General features: G+C 46.7%; 2 protein-coding genes across 2 annotated transcripts in view; one reads left to right on the top strand and one right to left on the bottom strand.

The window, feature by feature from the left end:
- Positions 1–22,536, bottom strand: part of CSMD2 (CUB and Sushi multiple domains 2) — a 495,158-nt gene that overhangs the window by 287,765 nt on the left and 184,857 nt on the right. The gene's annotated exons all lie outside the window — the stretch shown is intronic.
- Positions 3,146–3,750, top strand: HMGB4 (high mobility group box 4). Its single transcript, XM_006777400.2, has one exon. It carries the CDS (start codon positions 3,146–3,148, stop codon positions 3,725–3,727), a length of 582 nt encoding a protein of 193 aa, XP_006777463.1. The 3' UTR covers positions 3,728–3,750.

The raw sequence follows: 22,536 nt of genomic DNA, 5'->3' as shown, positions 1-22,536 counted from the left end.
TGCTCTTATCATCACTTCAAAGCTTTGCACAGAGAAGGACGTAATGAGCTAGACTTGCCCGGAATTACTCAGCTAAGTAAGTGGTGAAGCTAGAATTTGAACTTATGTCTGACTCCAAAGGCCATGTTCTGATTTTCATTTCATTTTATCACCAAGTAAAGGGGAGCTCCCTCCCAGCTTGCCTAAGACAGTGTTTTTCAAACTAACTAAGGAGTCATGAGATCAGTCTGTGGGTTGTAGTTTAAATAACAAAATAAAATAGAGGAAGAATAGAATAGAATAGAAAATGGAGGTTTCGAAAAACTTTTGTTTCTGTAAGGTCTGTGCTTAAAGACATTTATCTTTCAGAAGAAAAACAGCCCCCATCCCATTACACAGGGCTCCTATGAGGACTAAATGAACTGATATAGGCAAAGTGCTTAGAACAGAGGCTGACACAAATTAGGCATTATGTAAATATTATTATTATGAGGTATGCACATGCATAAATAAATGGGTCATGATGTAAAATGGATGGGGATGGCAGATGTTTTTGCAGTTTTATTGAGACACGGCTGCCCTCATTCATTACATATTGTTTATGGCTATTTTTGAGCTATAATGGGCAGAGTTGAGTACTTGCAACGGAAACTGTGTGGCCTATAAAACCTAAACTATTTACTGCCTGGCCCTGCCTGGACGTCATCTCAGGGATATGAGACACTTCTTCCTGGGCCTGGTTGTCTTGTCCTGCCACTGCCCTGGCAGGCACTCCTGGCCATGCAGACCATGCCAGATGGTGTGACTGCTCTGCTCTTGGGTATCCAGAAGCTCAATACCCTCTTACCTGGACTGATGTCCACACTTTATCCACCTCACGGCTGTTCATAGTGGATAGCACTGATCAGTGCCCCAACAGAAAACAGATGGCCACTCAAATTAGATGAATTCAAAGAGTGTTTAATAAAGAGGCTGTTTACAAAGGGATGGGCAAGGTGTGGGAAAGACACAAGGGACAGCTAGTCCTATGAGGCTAGTTAAAGCAGAGTTCCTGCCACCTCGACAGGCGGGGGCAAGGAGAGGGGGCAGCTCCTGAACCTGGAAGGGGTCTGTCATTTACAGAGGATGCTTTAAGGAGAAGCCGAGGTGTTCGGTCCAGGGACTGAGAGCCAGCTCCAGCTGAGCCCCCTGGGAGGGAGCCAGGAGAGTAAATGCCTTGACCTCACCTCCTCCCTCCTTCATCTCCTGTTGGGATTTCCACTGGCCAAACAAATGGAAGTCAGAGGACACAGGATCCATTGGTGTGGTCCACATGGGTCAGAGAGCAGAGTGCAGAGGTAGGTAAGGGGCTCTGGAGGGGCAGACCTCAGACACCAGCACACACAGCACTGATCTAGAAAGCAGGGGGCAGTTACCCTCTGGAAGCTTCAGACAAAGGACCCTCGGCCCCCGCTTCATCCCTCCATGTTAGGGATGTGACCCGAACAACCAAGGACTGCCATAGCTTTTACGCTTTTATATCTTTTCTTCCTAGATCTGGTGGGCCCAGATGGTTATCATGGGTTCATCTTGTGAGCCAACCTGTGGCCTCTTGGGAGAAAAAGTTGGAGTGGAAAAAGCGACTTGGGCTGACAAATGTCCTCAGTAATTGTTCTCATGGCCAGGCCCCTCTCTCCTCTGCCCTAGCCCAGACGTTCTCAGCTGGCACCTGGTATCTCAGAGGACCCCAAACCCAGCCACAGAACTATAGCATGTCAGCTGGAGGGCCTGTGCTGGCCAGTCCACCACGCTGATTTTATAGATGAGAAATCATAAGCTCACGGCAAGAAAGGGGATGGCTTGGGTGGCCCTCAGCAGCGCTTGGGCTAGAATTCAAGACTGGGTCTCTCGTCGGTTTCCACCCTTCTTTCACACAAGATGGAAAATGAAGTCAATCTTGGGGCCCTTGGAATGGACTTGGCAAAAATTCTAAATGCAGTCTAGTCTTCGGCAAGTTTCTTTGTCAGGCTCACCTGGACCCTCGGCCCTCACAGGAGCAGTTAAGTTTTCTATCAGAGGGAGGAAGCAAGGCCTGAGTCAGGCAATGAGTCCAAATCCACACTCCCACCTATTCCTGGCTGTTTTACCTTAAATAGGTTAAGTTTTATGTTAATGAGGCTCAATTTTTCTAGTCCTATCATCAACCACTGAGTTATATTAACTCCATTATCATACAAGCAAGTACCCCTTGATGACCAAAGGTCAACACTTGAACTTTACTTTTTCTTCCAGTTGGAAGACTGGTGGGATATTTGCGACTGCTTTTACAAAAGGCCAGAGGCCCAACCTATTTGAATGTAGCTGTTAGACCTGGGCCTTCTAACCCCAAGAAGTGGGGAACCCTGAAATGAGTCCACCTGATATACCAAGCATTAGATCTCAAATGCAATTAGCAAAACGTCAGGGTTCTCCTCCCTTCTGCCCTCCCCCCTCCCTCAAATCTCTTCAGAGGAAGAAGAATTTAGACTTACAGCCCAAGTGCTCAGGTTTTAAATCAGACAACTCTGTCCTGACAGGAAGCGAGTCAAAGCTGTCACGCCTGATTATTTTTAGAGTTACTACTGAACTCTTTGTGCAGTGTGAGCTGCCACTATTCGAAGCAAACAGAAAGGCTTCCCATTTTATCACGACAGCTCTGGAGCCATCCACCTCCTCGAGTTCCTTACTTCCAGCCTGTCTTTGGAAGGGATGAAGCGGCATTTGTCAATGTTACGGCAAGGAAGGCAGGTCCCATGGTTTGTTGCTGCAGCTGAGGAAGCGAAGCTGAGCAAAGCTGATGCCTCCAGGAAGCCAGGGAGAAATAGTCCAGGGAAAGGCCCTACTAAATAGCTTTCTCCAAAAAAATCGTTATCTTTCATGAGAAGCCAAAAAATTGACCATTGCGTAGCCAACCAATGAGAGTCCCTCTATGCAAATGCCAAGAGTGGCTAGTGTGTGGATGATGTCACAATCCCCTTCTACGACCTAATAATGTCACTACCACTGAAAAGGCCGGCCCCTGCCTGCAGCTCTCACAGAGAGGACAATTCACCACAAGCAGAGCACCTTCTAGATTGCTCCTGGAGTGTGGGGACAAAAGTCTCTGCTGTCCAAGTTACTGAATCCAGAAAAATATGATCTGATGAACATGGCGAAAGAAATCCAGCTAAGGCCCAAGGTTAATGTCTCTTCTTACATCCATTTCTTATTGAATTACAGAAACAAGTTTAAGGAGCAGCAGCCAAATACCTTCCTTGGCTTTAAAGAGTTCTCTAGAAAGTGTTCGGAAAAATGGAAGTCCATCTCAAAGCACGAAAAGTCCAAATATGAAGCCCTGGCCAAGCTCGACAAAGCCCGATACCAGGAAGAGATGATGAACTATGTTGGCAAGAAGAAAAAGCGCCGAAAGCGGGACCCACTCGCGCCCAGGCGGCCTCCATCATCCTTCCTACTCTTCTGCCAAGACCACTATGCCCAGCTGAAGAGGGAGAATCCCACCTGGTCCGTCATACAGGTGGCTAAGGCCTCCGGGAAGCTGTGGTCTGCAAAGTCTGACACAGAGAAGCAGCTGTACGAAGAGAGAGCGGCTATCCTGAGAGCTAAGTACTACGAGGAGCTCAAAGTCTACCGCGAGCAACGCAAGGCCAGGAAGAATCTCAGACGGTCGGCGAGGAACCCGTGCAGAGGGTGCAGGCAGGCCAAGGCCGCTGCCGCTGGTGGCTCCCATTAGAAATAAAAGGCCATTCAACTGTACAGCCTGTCCCTGGTCTCATGTGTGGCGTTAGAGTGGCCGTGAATGCTGCTTGCCGGATTTGAGAAACGTGGTAGGGTTTGGAAACCGATCGGGGGAGGGGACAACTTTGAGAGAAGTGGCAACAGTGTCCAAAGGGATATGTGTGGTCAGAACCTACAGGGCTTCATCTGGGCGGGGGTTGTGGGTGTGTGAGTCTCCAGGTATTAAGATCTAGGAGTCATGAAGGAAGGAGTCTCCAGTTCCAAGTGGTTATCCAGGGTGGGAGGCCCTGCTCAGGGTCACAGCCTTCCTCAAGGCCAGGTCTGTGAACACTGGTCCTGCCAGCCTCCTCACCAGGAGGTCAGAAGCCTGGAGTGCAGGTGGGCCTTAGGGGACTGCGTGTCCCCATAATTCAGAACAGGTCCTGCAGCATAAACCACAGCCCAGTGAGGCTAGGATACCATTAGCGCCGGATGAACCTCCAGTGGTGGTCCCTATCGTGGTGAGGATGAAGCTCGGGGCTGATTTTATGAAAACAGCTGCCTGATGGTGCCCCAGGTCCTAGAAGTTGGAGAAAACCCTGTTGATATTTTGGGGGCACCCACCCATTTCTCTGTGGAGATAAGGATAGCATACAGAGAACAGAGATGTGCTGCCTTTATCACCACATGGCATTCATGCTTTTCCCTCTTGCCTACTGGCAGCCTGTCTCAGCCCAACCAAAGTTTGATGAGATGGAATTCCCCTGGCCTCAGTGATTGGTTCAGTGATGAGCATGTGACCCACATTGGTCCAATCAGAGTGGGTCTCAGGACTTGTGCAAGGAGTCCTAGCGGAGGAGGCAGCCCTGGGGGCTGATGACAATCATTTGGCTCATTGTCAGGCTGAACTCATCACTGAAGATGGCCCCACATTTCAGGTTTTCTTTAAGATGGTTTGACTTAGGTTTTCTGCCACTTAAAAGGAGTCAAAACAGGCAAATTTGTACCAGGAACTGTTCTGGGTTTGTCTGTACTGTAACTATTTTTCAGGCAACAATATACTGTGGGCAACATTTAATACCAATCAATATAGATTCAGATGGAATATTTTAAAATGGCTCTCAACTTCTTGACATCAGATAGACTGGGCCTACCTGCAAGCCTGCTTTTTTTGTCACCAGGCTATGCATGCAACAGACTTCCCTAGTCCCACCTCCCCCCCTTAGTCCCTGATGGACTTATACTTTATACTCTACTGTTTCAACTTTTACCTTCAAAAGTGAAAAAGACATATTTTTGAAAAGTCAGAACTGGGTGAACCTTGAAGAGGAGAGGTAATATGGCGTCATTTAGAAATTCAGGGTCTAAAATCAGGCAGGAATCCTGAATTATGTAGGACTCCCATGTGTCAGACCCTGTGCTGGGTGCCAGGAAGTCCAACAGGGACTACTGTTAGGTTCCTGCCCGGCAAGAATGTTCCTTCTGATAAGAATGGAGGACGTGGGCATAATCCACAGCACTGCAAGGCAGGATGAGGAAAGGGAAGACTACACAACATGCTGGGGCAGGATGAGTACCACTCACCAAGGCAACCACTGAAGTCTTCCCGGAGGAAGCAGCTTTATGCTACTTGGCAACCTTGCACTCATGCTGACAAGGTTCCCGTTCTCATTCCCCATAGCTGCTGTTCCAGCTTGCCTTGGCATCCCCTGCAGCCCAACCTCCACTCACCCAGGAGACACCCACATTTTCTATTTCACTGAGAAAATAGAGATCATCAGACATAAGTGTTCTCAGTTTTCTTTTCAACATGCAACCACACCCATCCTTTCCTCCTGGTCTCATGGAGAGCTATAACAATCTTGCTAACCCCTTCCCTTTCTCCCACAGGCCGTGCACTTCACTGTAAAGATGCTGAACCTCAGCCTCTAAGCTTGCACAGATTAGCTTGGTGTCACGATACAAGTGCCTCCCATCTTAACCTTCACAGGACCTTGGGCAAGTTCCCAATCCTCTGTCTCGGGCTTCTCATCTATGCAATGCAGTAATGCCTGCCTTACAGATTGTTTTAGTTAGTAAATGATGTAACACATACAAAAGTATCTGCCATAGCCCTTAACACATAATAGGGACTGTGGTGAACACCCTCTAGGCTCTCCCATGGCTCCCCTTCCCCACACCCACTGTACCGATCCCCTCCCATTAACTGTGGGTAGAATCTCTGACTTGCTTCCAACCAATAGAGTAGGGCAAGGAGGACGGGAAGCGAATTCCATAGCTATGTGATGATAGTCTTGTTGGTTGATTGGCTCTAGGGATTCTCCTTGCTGGTTTGACAAAGTAAGCTTTCAATCTGGGGAAGCCCATGTGGCAAGGAACAGTGGGAAGTCTTAGGAGATGAGGTGGCCTCAGACCAATAACCAGCAAAAAACTGAAGGTCTCAGTCCTACAACTACAGAAACTGCAGCAACCACACGAGTGGGAAAGTAGGTCCTTCCTCAGCTAAGCCCTAGAGGAGGACTCAGCTCAGGATGACACCTTGATTTCAGCCCTGTGAGACTTCAAGCAATGGACCCAGCTGAGCTGTAACTGGATTCCTGATCCCCCAGAAAACAGGGAGATAATAAATGTATGTTGTTTGATGCCAATAAGCTTAGGGTGATTTGTTACCCAGCAATAGATAACTAATACAATACTCAATAAATGCCATCTTCCTTATAATTCTAGAAGAGACGGTCTTTAACAGTATTTCTCCTTCCAGTCTCCACCCTACCTGTTTAATTTCCTCTCCTCTGTTACCAATTGCTTGAAGCTAGAGGAGCACCCCCAGTGCTCATTCGATCCTGACTTGAACTACTTGGTAATGTTTCTAGTTGCACTGTCTTGTTTCCAGTCTGACCTGTGGGCTCTTGGTGGGTGCAGCTACACAGCTGGGCCCCAGCCCTCCTGCCACCTCTTTCTGGTTTCCTGTGTGATTAATTATGTCAATGTGGGTGGCCAAGTCAGCGTTTTTGACAACAGTTTGCAGCGACCCTGCTGAAAAATAACTCCATTAACATTTCTTTATGAAAAAGCCAACAGGAGGGTGCGAATCTGCTGGCTTCTAATGACTATAATGTAATGACAGTGAAGGGGGAGGCAGGGAAGGGCGAGGAGAAGGGGGGAGCCTGTGCTTAAGGTAATGGGTGACAGGAAAAGCAGGTGGAAACTCTGGTGTGGTGCCTGCATTCCAGACCCGCTCCACTGGCCCAGTTGATTCTCCTTGTGGGAAGAGGAAGGCAGGGTCTTTGGGCCCGTCACCCTCTGGTTGTTGACGAAAACGCTCTACTGGGCTCTTAGAACCTTTTCCTGTGTCCATTAACTCATTCATCTATTCATTTATTCAACAAATATTTATGTAAATGTTAGGCCTGCAATAGACTAGGAACTGTCCTGATGCTATGGATACAGCAAGGTCCCTGATCTCTTACATTCCAGTAAGGGGGAGACAAAGACTAAGTCAACAAACACACCAGGTCATTTTTTGAAAGTGTCAAGTGTTCTGAAGAAAATAAATCAGGGCAGTGAGCTTGGCAGTGATATGTGGGGCTGATGGCACCTTAAATGGGTGGTCAGAGATGACATGGGGGTTTGGATTTAGAGGGCAAGAAGGAGCCAGGCATGTCAGGGTCTGAGGAGAGTTCTTCAAGCAGCAGGACAGCAAGTGCAAAGGTCCTGAGGCAGGAGCAAGCTTGGCATATTGAAGGGATGTCTGAAGGTGTGAGAGTGTTGGTGAGATGAGGCTGGAGAGGGGCAGGCATTATCAAGTTTATTTTGAAATCTAAGTGCAACTGGGGAGCCACAGAGCATGAAGAGCCATATGCTTCCATCCATAACTTGCAGTTACTGGTCATTCTCGAGTCTTCAGAGACTATCAAATGCCAACAAGGGGATGTTAGTCCCTCCACAGTCTGTGAGAGAAACAGGTGTGACTAGCAAATATCAAATCTGTGACATTTATCCCTTTTGGAGAGGAGACTCTACCTGGCATTCTTTGTAGCAGCTGCAAGCTAAAAAATCCACTATGGAACTTCTCTTAGGTTTCATTTTCTAGGAATAGGGGTGAGGGGTGGGGGAAGGTGGGCATAGCTGGGAGAATGCTCCAGGGCAACATTTCTTCCTGGGTCTCCTATTTCCATGCGGAACAGCTACCATAGACCAGTGGGTCTCTGCTCTGACCTGTATTAGAATCACCTCCGAGCTGAGTAAAACAGATTGTGGGCCCATGACTAGTTAGAGGCAATGTTTCCGGGAGTCGCACCTATACTTTGCATTTCTAAAAGTTCCCATGTGGTCCTGAGGTTCCTGTTCCCAGGCCACAGAGGAATTCTCTCCCCCTTGCAGCCTGGCGGCCTGGTTCATCTGCTTGGTGAGTTGGGAGGAGGCGTGACCATGCTCTTCTTTCTCCACCCCCCACCCCCGCTGTGGAGTGTGTTCAGGTCTGCTCACCACTGGCTTCATCAGTAGTAAGGGTGACAGGCTGATCCTCATCTGTCTTTCTCCCATACCTGCCAACTGATTCTGAACTCATAGGGGAAGAATGTATTTATTTATTGGGGTTCCCTCAAATCCCAACAGCGAAGTTGGTCCCAGTTGCAAACAATCAGCTGGTGTTGGGTTATGTATTTATTTACTGGGGTTCCCTCAAATCCCAACAGCGAAGTTGATCCCAGTTGCAAACAATCAGCTGGTGTTGGGCCACACAGCAACATGGGATCGTATAGCTGATTGCCGCCTCCACCAAAGGCTGAGGTCAGGTCCATGGAGAGGGTGAGGCCATCAGGGTGAGGTCACAAAGGCACTGACACCCTTCTGTCCTGGCCTGCGCCTCGAATCACACTCCCACAAGCACCACCTGCCACAGGTGTGCAGGAGAATACATGAAATGTCTGGGATGTCACTGTACATGAGGCCTGGTGTGCAAGAAGTGTTCCATGAACCGGGGTGCCTGCCCTACATATAAAGGATGGTTTAAAGGTGAGAACAACACACAAAACGCAGCTGAAATAGGAGGAAGAGCATAGCCAAAGGTCCTAAGGGGCCATGTGACCCCGAAGACTGGCTTTGACCTCTGGGTCAGGTCTGCAGTGATACAATGAGCGTTCCCTTGTGTGGCCATCCCCTGTGACAGTTTCCTTGCAACAGTTCTCCCACCCATCGCTCTCTTTCCAATTCTCCCTCTGCTCTGGCTACTGAGTAATGTTTCGAGACTCCGCCCCTTCAACAGTGAAATGTTTCCATTGTTGCCATCACCTATGGGAGTCTGACACGGCATAATCAGACCATGGCTGCCTCGTTAGCTGCACTATCCCCCACACTCAGCTTCTGACATGGCTCACGGGGATCCCCAATTCCTGGTATTCACACCCTTGTGCAATTCCTTCGAGTGAGGGCTGGACCTAGGGGCTTACTTTTAATGCACAGGCTAGGGCAAAAGTGACAGGGTGCCTCTTCAGAAGTGACTAGGCTATAAAAGACTCTGACTCCCTCTCTCTCACTTCCTTGCTTGCTCACTCTAAGCCAGCGGTTCTCAACCTGTGGGTCGCGACCCCTTTGGTGGTCGAACGACCCTTTCACAAGGGTCGCGTAAGACCATCCTGCATATCAGATATTTATATTACGATTCATAACAGTAGCAACATTACAGTTATGAAGTAGCAATGAAAATAATTTTATGGTTGGGTCACAACATGAGGAACTGTATTTAAAGGGCCAGAAGGTTGAGAATCACTGCTCTAAGCAATCTGCCATGCTGAAAGCGGCTCTATGGAGAGGCTCCTGTGGCAAGGAACTGAGAGGGTGGCTTCTGATCAATGCCCAGTGAAGATCACAGGTCCTCAGTCAAAGCGCCTGAAAGGAAATGCATCCCGCCAACAGCCATGAGTGAGTGTGGAGGGGATCACTAGCCACCTCCGGGGACACCTATACTGCAGCTGTGACAGCCCACCTAAGCCGTGCCCGATTCCTGACCCACAGAAACTAACACCGTTGTTGTTTCATGCCAAACTTAGGTTTGGGATAATTTGTAACAAACTAAAAGTCATCATGAATGCACATGCTGGTACCAAGAGAAGAATAGTGTCCTGAAAAATATCAAATACATGAGACGGCTGTGGCCGGGCAGTGGGAGAGGCTGGGAGTGTTCTGAGGAGCTGGTTGGAGAAATTCGAATTTTAAGGATGCTGCCAGTGAGGGCTCAGAGGACATGGGGAGCAGGTTACTGGACAATGGGGAAGGGCCCTTGCTATGTGGTTGCAGGAAGCTAGTGACACTGCTGTCTGCAGTTCTTTGGAAGGCAGAGCATATGCCTATTAAACTTAGTGACCCAGCTAAAGTCATGTCTAAGCTTAGTGTGGGCGGTACGTTGGGTTCCTTTTTGCTGCTTATGTGAGAAGAGATAAAAGGTAAGGAAATGTCATCTCAAAATAAGATTGTTAAATAAAAAGGATCTAGGACTTGCTAGTTTTGAAAATAGCCTCCCAAGATATCAAAAAATGCTAAAACTTTAAAAAAAATTGGTTTTTGAGCACTATCAGGAAAAGGTGGACTGGAGATAAAGCCGAGGCTGTGACTGCAGCCTTTGGTTAAGACCTCAGGCAGATCAAGGGGATCAGAGTCTTACTTAGTCACACAAAGGCCCTTTACAGAGATTAGGGTGCCTCACAAATCCTCTAGGTCAAACAACGGGCCCTCTGGGAAGCTTGAGAGCATTGTCCCCTGGCCATCCCAGCAGAAGCCCAAGGTAGACAAGGATTTAGTTCAGAGAAATCTGTGGGTGTGGCTTTTGTGTAAGTGAATCTCAATGAAATGTCTAGGAGACCCACAAAGTTTTTAAGAAACCTATTATCAGAAGGAACATGGGGGCTTGGCCTGACAGGGACAGAGACAGCACAAAGTAAAAGGTCAGGGGACACCCAGACCTGAGGAAACGTCAGCCTCAAACATGTGTTTCTGTTCATGGAAAAAGAAGGATGACTCAGAGGGAGGAACCAACAGCTCAGAAGGTGGAGCTAAGAGTCAGAGAATTATTTCAAGATTTTGAAACGAATAAAAAAGTCTACCAGCATCTTCCTGGATGGATTTCAGAATTGCTATGGATCAAAGATACCTTTATGAGGAGGACAGTCTATAGCAGTGATGCCGAACCTATGACATGCGTGTAGAGGTGACAGGTGAACTCATTTTTTTGGTTGATTTTTGTTAAATGGCATTTAAATATATAAAATAAATATCAGAAAGATAAGTCTTTGTTTTACTATGGTTGCAAATATCAAAAAATTTCTCTATGTGACACGGCACCAGAGTTAAGTTAGGGTTTTTCAAAATGCTGACACACCGAGCTCAAAAGGTTCGCCATCACTGGTCTATAGCCACTGCCCTAGGCCAGTGGTCGGCAAACTCATTAGTCAACAGAGCCAAATATCGACAGTACAACGATTGAAATTTCTTTTGAGAGCCAAATTTTTTTAAACTTAAACTATATATGTAGGTACATTGTTATTAACTTAATTAGGGTACTCCTAAGGCTTAGGAAGAGCCACACTCAAGGGGCCAAAGAGCCGCATGAGGCTCTCGAGCCGCAGTTTGCCGACCACGGCCCTAGGCCTATCCCAGCCCTGTACATATTGGGCATGTGGGGGATATAACTTGTCTTTTTAGTTTCCCAGACCTACAGATCTGGAGAAACATTCTAGAACCTGTACTTAAGGAACATACCCAAGAGCTTCATCCACACCTGAACCTGATTCTATGATAGGATGAGATTTGGGGGGATCCTGGGATGAGATTACTGTGTTTTGCATGGTGAAGGGACGTTAATCATTGGGGTCCTGGGCGCAGTTGTGGTAGACATCTTCAGAAATGACTAAATGATCTTTATATCCTGATATTCATGCCCTTGTACGCCTTTCCCTCCCTTTGTGTGTGGGCTGGATTTAGTGACTTGCTTCTCACAAATAGGATACAGCACAAGTGATGAGCTGCCACTCTGAGATTAGGTTATACATACAAGCTGTGATTCTTGTCTTACTGTCTCTCTCTGGCTTGCTCTGCTGAAAGCCACCCTGTGGAAAAGAACTAGTCAACAGCACTGAGGAGCTCAGTCCTTCAGACAATCATGTGAGTAAGCTTGGAGCAAGTTCTTTCCCCCAGTTTGGCTCTGAGATGAGTGCAGCCCTGACAGACATCCTGACTGCAGCCTTGTGAGAAACCCTAAGCCAGAGAACCCAGTTAAGCTACACCCAGACTCCTAGCACACAGAAAATGTAAGATAATCAATGTTTTGAGCCATTTGTTTTGGGGTAACTTATTACATAGCAATAGATACCTACTACACTCATCCCAAGGTCCTGCTACACAGAAACACCATATTCTAAAACTCCTCAGGGTCTTGCACATGCCACTCCAGGCTGGGATCAAATTTCCTACCTTTTAGGTTTGCTGAACTTCCATTTGTCCTAGAGGACTCAGGTCAGGTGTCCCTTCCTCCAGGAAGCCCTCTTTGACCCTCCCACCCCCTCTCTGTGTTTCCATGAAACATTGCCTCCTACTGAATATCACATTCTAACTATGGTTTATCACCCTAACTTGTGGAAGAGAGCAGGGATGTTGCTATATTCATCTCAGTAATCTTATAACTGAATATAAGGCTTGACATGAAATAAAGTAATAATACAGTAGCACCCCCTCTCCCCGTTATCCACAGGGGATACATTCTAAGAACTCCTGTGGGTGCCTGAAACCACAGATAGTACTAAACCCTGTATATACTGTGCTTTTCCTATACATACACACCTATAATAACGTTTAACTTATAAATTAAGCACAGTAAGAGGTTAACAACAATAACTAATAATAAAATAGTACAATTGTAGCAATATATTGTGGTAAAAGTTATGCGGTCTCTCTCAAAATATCTTGTACTGAACTCACACTTCTTGTAATAATGCAAGATGATGAAATGCCCACACAATGAGATGAAGTGAGGCAAATGATGTAGGCGCTGTGACATACCATTAGGCTCCTCATAACCTTCTCACAATATTTAACAAGCACTCCTATGGCACATCTGAATTGCCAGCACAACTACCCTTCACCATGGGGCCACGATGAAGTAATACGTAAGGGTTACTTGAACACAAGCACTGCCACACCGTGACAGTCTGTTTGATAACCAAGAGGGATGCGAAGTCACTATCAGGCAGCTAGCACATACAGCACGCAGATGCTGAACAAAGGGACCTTTCACATGCCGGGCAGGAGGAAGCCGGACGCATGAGATTTCATCACACTAGTAGATGATGTGCAGTTTAAAACTTATGAATTGTTTATTTCTGGAATTTTCCACTTGATATTTTTAGACCATGGTGGATGATGGGTAACTGAAATCACAGAAAGCAAAACCGCGGATAAAGGGAGGCTGCTGCGGCAAACTTTTATTGACTGCCTATGCCTTGCCTGGTATGGTTTGAAGTGATTTACATGTAACTATCCTATATAATAAAGAGCTAATATGCTAATTAGACCAGATGCCAATTGACCTTCTGGAACCTTCCAGAACGACCAGTGGGTGGGGCCACGAGGCCGCTCTCAGGACTGCGAGGGCCTAGGCAGCTGGGCTTGCGAGGGCTGAGCCCCTTGCACGAATTTCGTGCATTGCGCCTCTACTCTATAATAATAAAAGGGTAATATGCTAATTAGACTGAACATCTTCTGGATGTCATTCCGGACATCCTTCCTGAGGAAGCCAGGGCCAGAGGGAAGCTAACCTGGGTCCAGTTGCCTGTGGGCAGCCTGGGGGAAGCCAGCCAGGGTCCCAGGTGCCTGCGGGTGGCCCAAGGGAAGCCAGCTGGGGTCCCGGGTGCCTGCAGGGGAGCCAAGGGAAGCCCGGAGCCCGGGTACCAGGTACCTGAGGGAAGCCAGTGCCAGCAGCTGGGGGGAAGGAAGGCCTACTCTTGCACAGATTTTCATGGATCGGGCCTCTAGTCTTCTCTAATAATCTATCTATAATAATAAAAGCATAATATGCTAATTAGATCGGACAGCTGAGCGTCCTTTCAGACGTCCTTCTGGACAAAGCCATGGTGGCTGCAAGGGCCAAGGGCAGACAGCCACAGTGGCTGGCAGTGGCAGCAGCAGCAGGGTGATGGGGTGGCACCTTCCCCTAACCAGCCTTCCCCTCCCCCAGAGGGAGGCCAGACTGCAGCTTAGGCCCGCTCCTCTCGGGGTGCGGGCCTAAGCCGCCAGTAGGGCATCCCCTGAGGGCTCCCTGTGAAGGGGCAGGTAGGGCTGAAGGACCCCCTCCCCCGCAACCAGTACACAAATTTTCGTGCACCTGGCCTCTAGTCCTATTTATTAAAAAATGCAATAAGGCGTGAACTGTGAGGAGGAACCAAGACGAGGCTGGGTGCTAGGTGCTCAGCACATGCTTGCTAGAAAAGGAGATGTACACTGCTCCTCCTCTGCCCCACCTGGCAGTAGTTGGTCCCCCTCTTCCCAGGAACTCTGCAGAGGTGGGCCAGAAGGACCCCTGGGCACCTAGACACACACTCTGTGCTTGACTGCTTATGTAATTTTGTTTTTTAATATACTCCATCGATTTTCTAAGAGAGGAAGGGACAGGAAGAGAGAGCCAGAAATATTGATGAGAGAGAAACATCGATCAGCTGCCTCCCGCACACCCCCCAATGGGGATGCACCAGCAACCAAGTCACATGCCCCCAACTGGAACCGAACCCGGGACCCCTCAGTCCGCAGGCCGGCGCTCTATCCACTGAGCCAAACCGGCTAGGGCTGCTTATGTAATTTTGCATTTCCAGAGACATACCTGGATCTTTCCCTTGGCACCCAGAGGAAGGGCTTAGCTGGCACCCAGAGGATTTTCTGGGCATCAGAAACCACACCTCAGGCTCCAAGTTCACGGCTGTGTCTCTGGCCCACAGGCAGAATAAGCACTTTCCTCCCTTCACACCACAACCCATCATTACAAGCCACGTAAGTTCCTCGATACTCACATTGCAATGAACAGATGCAGCTCTACATTTTTAATGCATGATCTGCAATTAGCCACAGTGGGCAGGGAGACCTCTGTGTTCCCCCTGGCTGCCCCCCGCAGATGCAGCTGCCAGTGCATTTGTGTGCGGGAATCTGACCAGGCTCCTTTGGCCATGCAGCTGTGGCAAGTGGGTGAGGGAACTTCTCTTTGCAGTGTCCGCTCTGCCAGGAAGTGGGAAGGGCTGTGAAGCCTGACTGTCGCTCCTCTGCTGACCTGACCTGTCTTCCACCTTCTGTGCTCCCTAACCACCCTGAGAGCATGTCCTCCGAGGAGGCCCAAAGGGCACACAACACCCCGAATGTCATGACTGATAAAGCTTTTCAGAGACGTGGGGTCTGTGGTGGGCAGTAAAGGTATGTGAAATGCAAAAGGGGCATGCTGCCGTGCCCAGGCACCACTAGGAGGTGTCTGCAGGGACTTCAGAAAGGAAGAGAGCTGGCCAGTGAGAGTTCATGGATGCATGCCAGCTCTGGCCAAAGGATAGGCACATTTTTTATAATCAATATAATGCCAAAACTAGCATGTTACTTACTTACTGTTTACCAGGCCCTATTTCTAAGTGCTCTCCAGGCATCATCACATTTAATTCCAGAAGTCAGTGTGGATGGCCACTCACCCCTCTCCCCCTACAGCCAGAGACCCTGTTGAACCCAGCTGCAGCTGAACAAAGTTGGGATTATTGGCTTGTGGCAACAAGGAGGGTACACAGTACAGGGAACTGTGGGCGGCTTGGGGAGGGGGAGGGTTGGAGTGTTGGAAAGAACTTACTACAGGGTCTGGGCTTGTGTTAGCTGATTAGGGGAAAGGCTCAAGGAAGAGGAGCTTTGCTCTGGATTGGAGGCTGTTAGGAAGTAGGTGTAATTCTCTGATTGAGTGCTTAATAAATTTTATCCAGAAGGTGGGAGAAGTAAAGGAAAAGTAAAGTTGTAATCCGTAAAGAACAGTTGTCACTCATATGGGCCAAGATGCAGAGGGAGGAATGTTTGGTCATTTTTGTATTTTGGAAATGCTCTTGCTTTTGTGTGAGTTCAGACATGAGTATGAAGTAGGCTTGTATTTTACTTCATCCATCAATCATAGCGTGGCTATGCCTTGTGTCGATGCTCATGTGCAGCAGGAGAACACACGTTCTCGCCAGGCCAGCTCCCAGCAACGCTGCGGCTACCTGATGGTACTGGGCCAGTTTTCAGCCCTCAGGCTCTGCTGCCCTCTCTCGGCCCCATTATTGTGGAAGTTGGCAGCAATAACACAGTTGAGGCTCAGAGAAGAGCTGTCATAGGTAAGGGGTGGCACTGTGATTCCAGGTAACAAACTCAGGTGAGTGCGGAGGGACTCAGGGGGCTGGAGGGCAGGGGTATGATTATAGGAGGCCAGGATTATGACCATGGAGGGGACATGATGAGAAAGTAGACACAACATGGGATTGAGAGCCAGACATGTCCACTTTAGAAATCTGTCTGTGCTACTTACTAGCATCAGAGATTCAATGTCCTCTTCTACATAACTAGAGGCCCGATGCATGAAATTTGTGCACTGGGGGAGAAGGGTGGTTCACTCAACCTGGCCTGCACCTTCTACAATCTGGGACATCCCTCTCCCAATCTGGCACTGCTGGCTCCTAACCGCTCACCTGCCTGCCTGATCACCCCTAACCACTCTGCCTGCCTGCCTGATCGCCCCTCACCACCTCTGCTTCTATCTATCTATCTACCATCTATCTATCTATCTATCTATCTATCTATCTATCTATCTATCTATCTTTCATCTATCTATCTGTCTATCTATCTATCTATCTATCTATATACCTTGTAGCTTAAATCTTTATGAAGAAAACTGATTCTTCCATTTGAGGAAATTTACAAAAATAAAATGAGGACTATTATTATAAATGATTACATTATGCCAAATGGCAATGTAAAACTTTGGTGAAAGTACATGTGCATTAGATAAGACTTTCCTTATATCTCTGTTACAATTTACCTCCATCTAAGTCTGATTAACATGTTTTAAAAGTGACCCCCACAGCCATTTCACTCATAATTCTTTATCCAATAGACCTTGTTTGAGAGTTCCCTTGAAAGGTACAAAGCATGTCAGATAAATTAAATGAAAGGAACAGATGCAGATTAAGAGTGATGTACCTTCTGAGCCAGAACGTTTAATTTCACTAAATATTATTTCCCATCTTCATGATCACATTATATTGAAATGCTAGAACTTCAATTTCCTCTACCATGTCATTTAAGAAAACCTTTGTTTCCTCTGAGCTCTTAAGGAGAAGTTAGCTTTAAATCACACTGACTGCACCCCTGGAAATTTACATATGTTGAAGAAATAAAAGCCTTTTCAAGAGTTACCAAGGGCCTGGGGGTGCTGCCTAGCTCTAAGCTGATGAGTGGGTTTATCAGTGTGTCACCAATTCTGGGTGACTGGGAGGCAAGGACTCCTGGGCCAGTGGCTCCAGTACCAAGGTCCTTCAGCCACTGACCATAACCTCACGCCCCAAGGTCACATTTCACCACCTGGGAGAGAGGAAGTGCTGGAACTCCCATCAACATTCTCTGGCTGTTTGATACAACCCCAGATCATCGTCACCAATCTTTCTGAGGCTCATCTGTTCTTAATTATATCTCTAAATCCCAAGGTTTTACAACTCAGAGAATTTGGGAAATTTAGCTGCCAGAGGATTTGTAATAATCACAGTAATCCCTGGTATTTACAGAGCTTCCTTTTGCAGACTGAAACCCAGACAAACATGACTGTAGTGGCGAGGACACCCTGAAATTTCTCTTGAGTTCTCTTCACAGAGTGCCAGGCCCTTAGCTTGTCTTATTTTGTTTAGCTCGAGGAGGTAGATAAAAAAGAGTAGTTTTCTCCATTACCTTCTGAGGGAGAGCAAAGAGAAGATGGAAAGGTTAACCCACTGTAGAAGATATACCTGGGGTTGCTTGCTCAACCTGAGCTCTATTCTCAGAACTGCCTTTGCCCCCTCGCCCCCATACCCCTACCTCACAACCACTGAAGGGATGGGCATTGGAGCCATGCTTGTACCACTTGAGTATGACCCTTCTTAGTATCAGCTGATTGGTCAAGGAGCTGACACTTGACTAATGAGCTGAGCCAATCAGATTCTCTCTTTTGATAATTTCAATCAAGATATTTAGAAACTGGGGGTCAGTTGGGTCCCTAGAGCTAGGAGGTAAGGCAGACTCAAGGGTTGGGGTGACTGTTTGTACTGATTAACAAGCAGGTAGAAGGGGAATAAACTATGCAGCACCTGAGAAACCTGCTTCCAGCACTTTCCATATTTTTTCAATAACCCTTTGGATTCCTAAGCCAGGAGCCGTCCCATGAGACCACCACTGCATGAAGGGCAGGCGTTGGAAATGACCTCACACTCCTGTTTTGTTTCCTCCAACACAGCATGCCTTCCCTTCGGCTTCAGTGGAAGAGAGGCCAAGCCCCATGGGCTCCATGTACACAACACACTTTCCCTCTAATAGGGACAGACCAGATGGCACACAGGCAAGTGGGACCCCACACGTGGTCCATACTGAAGATGCATGTTGACTTTATCAGAACCAACACAGGCCTCCCCAGAGCTTCTGGGGCGTGGGGCACAGCAGCCTCTGACCTCCAGCTTAAAAGAGAAGGATTGAGAAAAGTCTCTGCAACAGGGCCATTGTTATGCCACAGCACAGCCATCTGGTCCCCACATTGATCTGACAAAGGCAGCAGGGGTGGCAGGCAGCAGACACAGAAGCCCTGGGAGTGCAATTCCATGAACAGCCCTTATTGATCTGCTTACCTGCCTGATGGCTGACCAGACTCTATGTCTAAAGATACCCATGGAAGGTCAGAGCTGGAAGAGAGAGGCCCCAGGACAGCCTGGGATTGTCACAAATGGGAAAAGCCAGCCCCAAAGACACTACTGAGATGTGACCTTTCCTATTTCAATAAGTTTTAGACGGTTTTGGGGGGTACGGGGTGGGTATTGTTGTGCTTCATAACTACATATTCCCCATAGGAAGGAAAGCAAAGAAAATATATATTTATGTGGAATCTGTAGGATTGAATCATAAGCTTTTGAACTAAAAGAAAAAGCACATTCTTACCACCAAGCAATGTATTGTCACTAATTCAGAAGCCCCTCCGCCCCCCGCCTCCATTCCAAAGACACAGCCCAGCACAATCAGACTTTCCTGGCTGGAGGTTCCAAATGGAGTATGTGAGACAGTGACTCTGTGATGCCAGCTTTTGCCCAGCCTCTGCTTAGCCACATATTCAAGTTCAACCTGGCCTGTCCCATCAGTGAGTCCCTAGCTTGCAATTCATCACGAGCCCCTCCCCTTTCTGCCTAGTGAATTCTGGAAATAGTCTGTTGCTTGCCCCCTCCCCCCAGCCAGGGGACTAATCCTCTGGGACTTAGCCACCGGAGCCCCTGAAGCCTTTCTGTCAATCACTCCACCTACGTGCCTGGCTGGCCCATCTGCCCAGCTGGTCTGCTCATTCTTGGGTCCCCCTCTGGCTCCCTCATAGGCTGAGAGCCTGGTGAAACTCTGGCTGGCTGGGGTTTGGCCCTATTCTCCTGCAGGTTGGGATTTATCTCCTGTCTCTATCAACCCACAAGTGTCTCTGACCTAAACAAGCACCTGGGTCATGTGACCACCTGTTACCTTAGAATTTGCCTTTTCAAGCATGCCAGCCCAGATGAAGGTAGAATTTGTCTTATTTCCTTGGTTGTTGATCTGGACACTTGGTCTATTTTCCAATCCTCTTCTAACCAGCATCACCATAATTCCGAGCATGGGCTTTTAGTGTAAAAAGAGCTGGCCCTGGATCCTGTCCACACTACTAACCGACTGTATGAACCTGGGCCAGTTAACTAACTCCATTCTTGTGAGCCTCATTTTCCTCACCTATGTATCCTATGTGACTGGTGTGCAGTAAATGAGAGTATAAATGAAATAACAGATCTAAAAAACTTAGCATAATGTACTATACAAAATACTAACATATGTTAAATTCTGTGCAAAGTGTTTTGGAAACATTATCTTCATTTGTACAGTAATCTTGTGAGATTCTATTATCCCAACTTTTTAAATGAAAAATCTGAGGCTTGAGAGGTTAAGTAAGTTGCCCAAGGTAAGCATCTGGTCAGTGGTTGAGCAATGCCTAGTATACAGTAGGCACTCAAACATGTGTAGAATAAATGCATGGCTCTCAAATCAGTGTTCTTTTGCATAACTGGGTTGAGAGCTAAGATCTACCAACTTATTCTCATTCTCTCTTTCTGCAGTGGGGAGGTGCACTAAGCTGTTCATCCGTGTTTTATTTCTGCCAGTATTTGTGTTCTTATCCCCAGTATGGCTATTACCGGATGTTTGAAGACATTCAAACCTTCTATCTGAATGGATACATAATTTCCAAACCACCTACTCTTTACTCAGAGATTCAGCACTTTGGACAGAGCTAGGATTTGTCAGCTAATATCTCCTCAGTATTGGATTTGCATTTACCGTAAAAACTATTTTCATTAATGTGTGACCCACATCTGAGGAGAAAATACTGCACTCCCCACTTCTAGCTCAGTGGTTCTGGCTCTCTCTTACTTCTGATAGTCTATGAGATGAGAAAAGACTGCCATAAAGATTTTACAAGTCCAAGAGAAACATTACTCAAACAGGATTTATTTTAAAGGCATCATTCTAAAATCATGTTTTGTTTGTTTTTAAAGGGAAAGTAAATCTCATATTGGTAGAATTTTTATACTCAAATGAAGTCCAAATGCTGCAGGAGATCCTCGGAATGCCCACCAGGCAAGCAATTTCTTCAATTTGATTCAAATGAGCAGACAATTCATAGAGTATTGTCAGTGTCTCTGAGCTTGTACTTGTAACCAGTGACAGGAGACAGGATATGTTCTTTTCCCAGTTTGCCTTGAGACAAACAGAAAGGTAAATACTGGATTGATAATTTCAGATCTTCATTCTTTGGGACGAAAATGTACCTATGATGCCCAACATGTGTCACGGTGCTGAACATTGCAAGGAAACAAGGCACATTTTCTGCCCTCAAGTACCTACTGTTTTGTAGGGAGATATATGTACCCCCATGCAGCACACCAAGCAGTAAGATAGGGTTATGACAAAAATAGTACAAGAACTTTCTAGCTGGGAGCTTGCTCCGCAATTGTGTGGGGTATCTACTGTCTTTTTTCTAACCAACAAACTCCTATTCATTCTTTAAGGAGCCAATCAAATGTCCTCTCTTCTGTGAATCCTTTCCTGACTCTACAAGACAGAGTTAGCCTCTTCCCTCCTTGGGGTCCCCAGAAAATTGTGAAGAAAGGGAAAGTGGAAATGAAAGATACTAAATAACCATACAAGTTTGTAAAAACATTATACAGGAGAAAAGAGCAGGAAATAATCAACTGTCAAGGAAGAGGTAAAGATATTTGAATGGGTTCTTGAAAAGTGTGGAGAAGGTCATTCCAGATGGAGAACACAGGAAGAACAAAGGTGTCACAGGACGAATAGTTACAATGTGTAAACAGAAGGGCGAGTAGCTCTGAGTGGCTACAGCACAGCACATGGGAATGGTGTGGGGCGCTGATGATGATGGGAGACATGAAGGACGATGAAGCTGCTGTTTTTCAGGATGGGGACAGATTATGACAATCTTGTTAAGAAGCTTGCTCTTTATCCTATATGTGGCGGTAGCTATTAAAATGTATTTTAACTTTCACTGACTTTCCTGCACCCAGAAAGTCATACCTCTTGTTGTAAAATTTTTAGAGAATACAAAAGAACATAAAACACTAGAACTCCATTCAGAACTCATGGTGTTAACATTTTTATTGTCTTTTTTAAAATGACTATCATATATGTATGTGTGTGTAAAAATTTTATTTCATACTATGTATTCATTTTTGTATGTTGATTTTTGCCACTATCATATTAAGCATTTTCCAATTTCTTTGAAGCTAACTGCTACATGTTTTATCAGCCACATGGACCATAGTTTACTGAACCATGTATGTAGAACATATATTGTTTCCTTTTCCCCACTATAATAAATAACACTGCAATAAACATCCTTGCATATATCCTTTTACACTAACCTCTCACTATTTCCTTGGGATAGATTCCTGAGAGAGATACACACCTTTTTTTAAAAAAAATTTCTTTATTGGTTAAGGTATTACAAATGTGTCCTCATCCCCCCATTAACCCCCAACCTCCCCCCCCCAACCCTCCTGCACTCTCATCCCCCTCCCCTGTTGTCCATGTCCATTGGTTTGGCTTATATACATGTATACAAGTCCTTCGGTTGATCTCTTCCCCTTACCCCCGCCCTCCCCTACTTCCCTTCTAGGGATTGATAGCCTGATCGCTGTTTCTCAGTCTTTGGGTCTGTCCCTTTTCATCAGTCTATGTTGTTCTCTATAATCCACAAATGAGTGAGATCATGTGGTATTTTTTCTTCATTGACTGGCTTATTTCACTTAGCATAATGCTCTCCAGTTCCATCCATGCTGTTGCAAATGGTAAGAGTTCCTTCTTTTTTACAGCAGGATAGTATTCCATCATGTAGATGTACCAAACTTTTCTAATCCATTCATCTACTAATGGGCACTTAGGCTGTTTCCAGATCTTAGCTATGGTGAATTGTGCTGCTATGAACATAGGGGTGCACATATCCTTTCTGATTGGTGTTTCTGGTTTCTCGGG

Source organism: Myotis davidii, unplaced genomic scaffold (genome assembly GCF_000327345.1).
Source record: "Myotis davidii unplaced genomic scaffold, ASM32734v1 scaffold88, whole genome shotgun sequence".
In the NCBI taxonomy this organism is placed as follows: domain Eukaryota; kingdom Metazoa; phylum Chordata; class Mammalia; order Chiroptera; family Vespertilionidae; genus Myotis; species Myotis davidii.
This window is presented reverse-complemented; position numbering and strand designations above follow the sequence as displayed.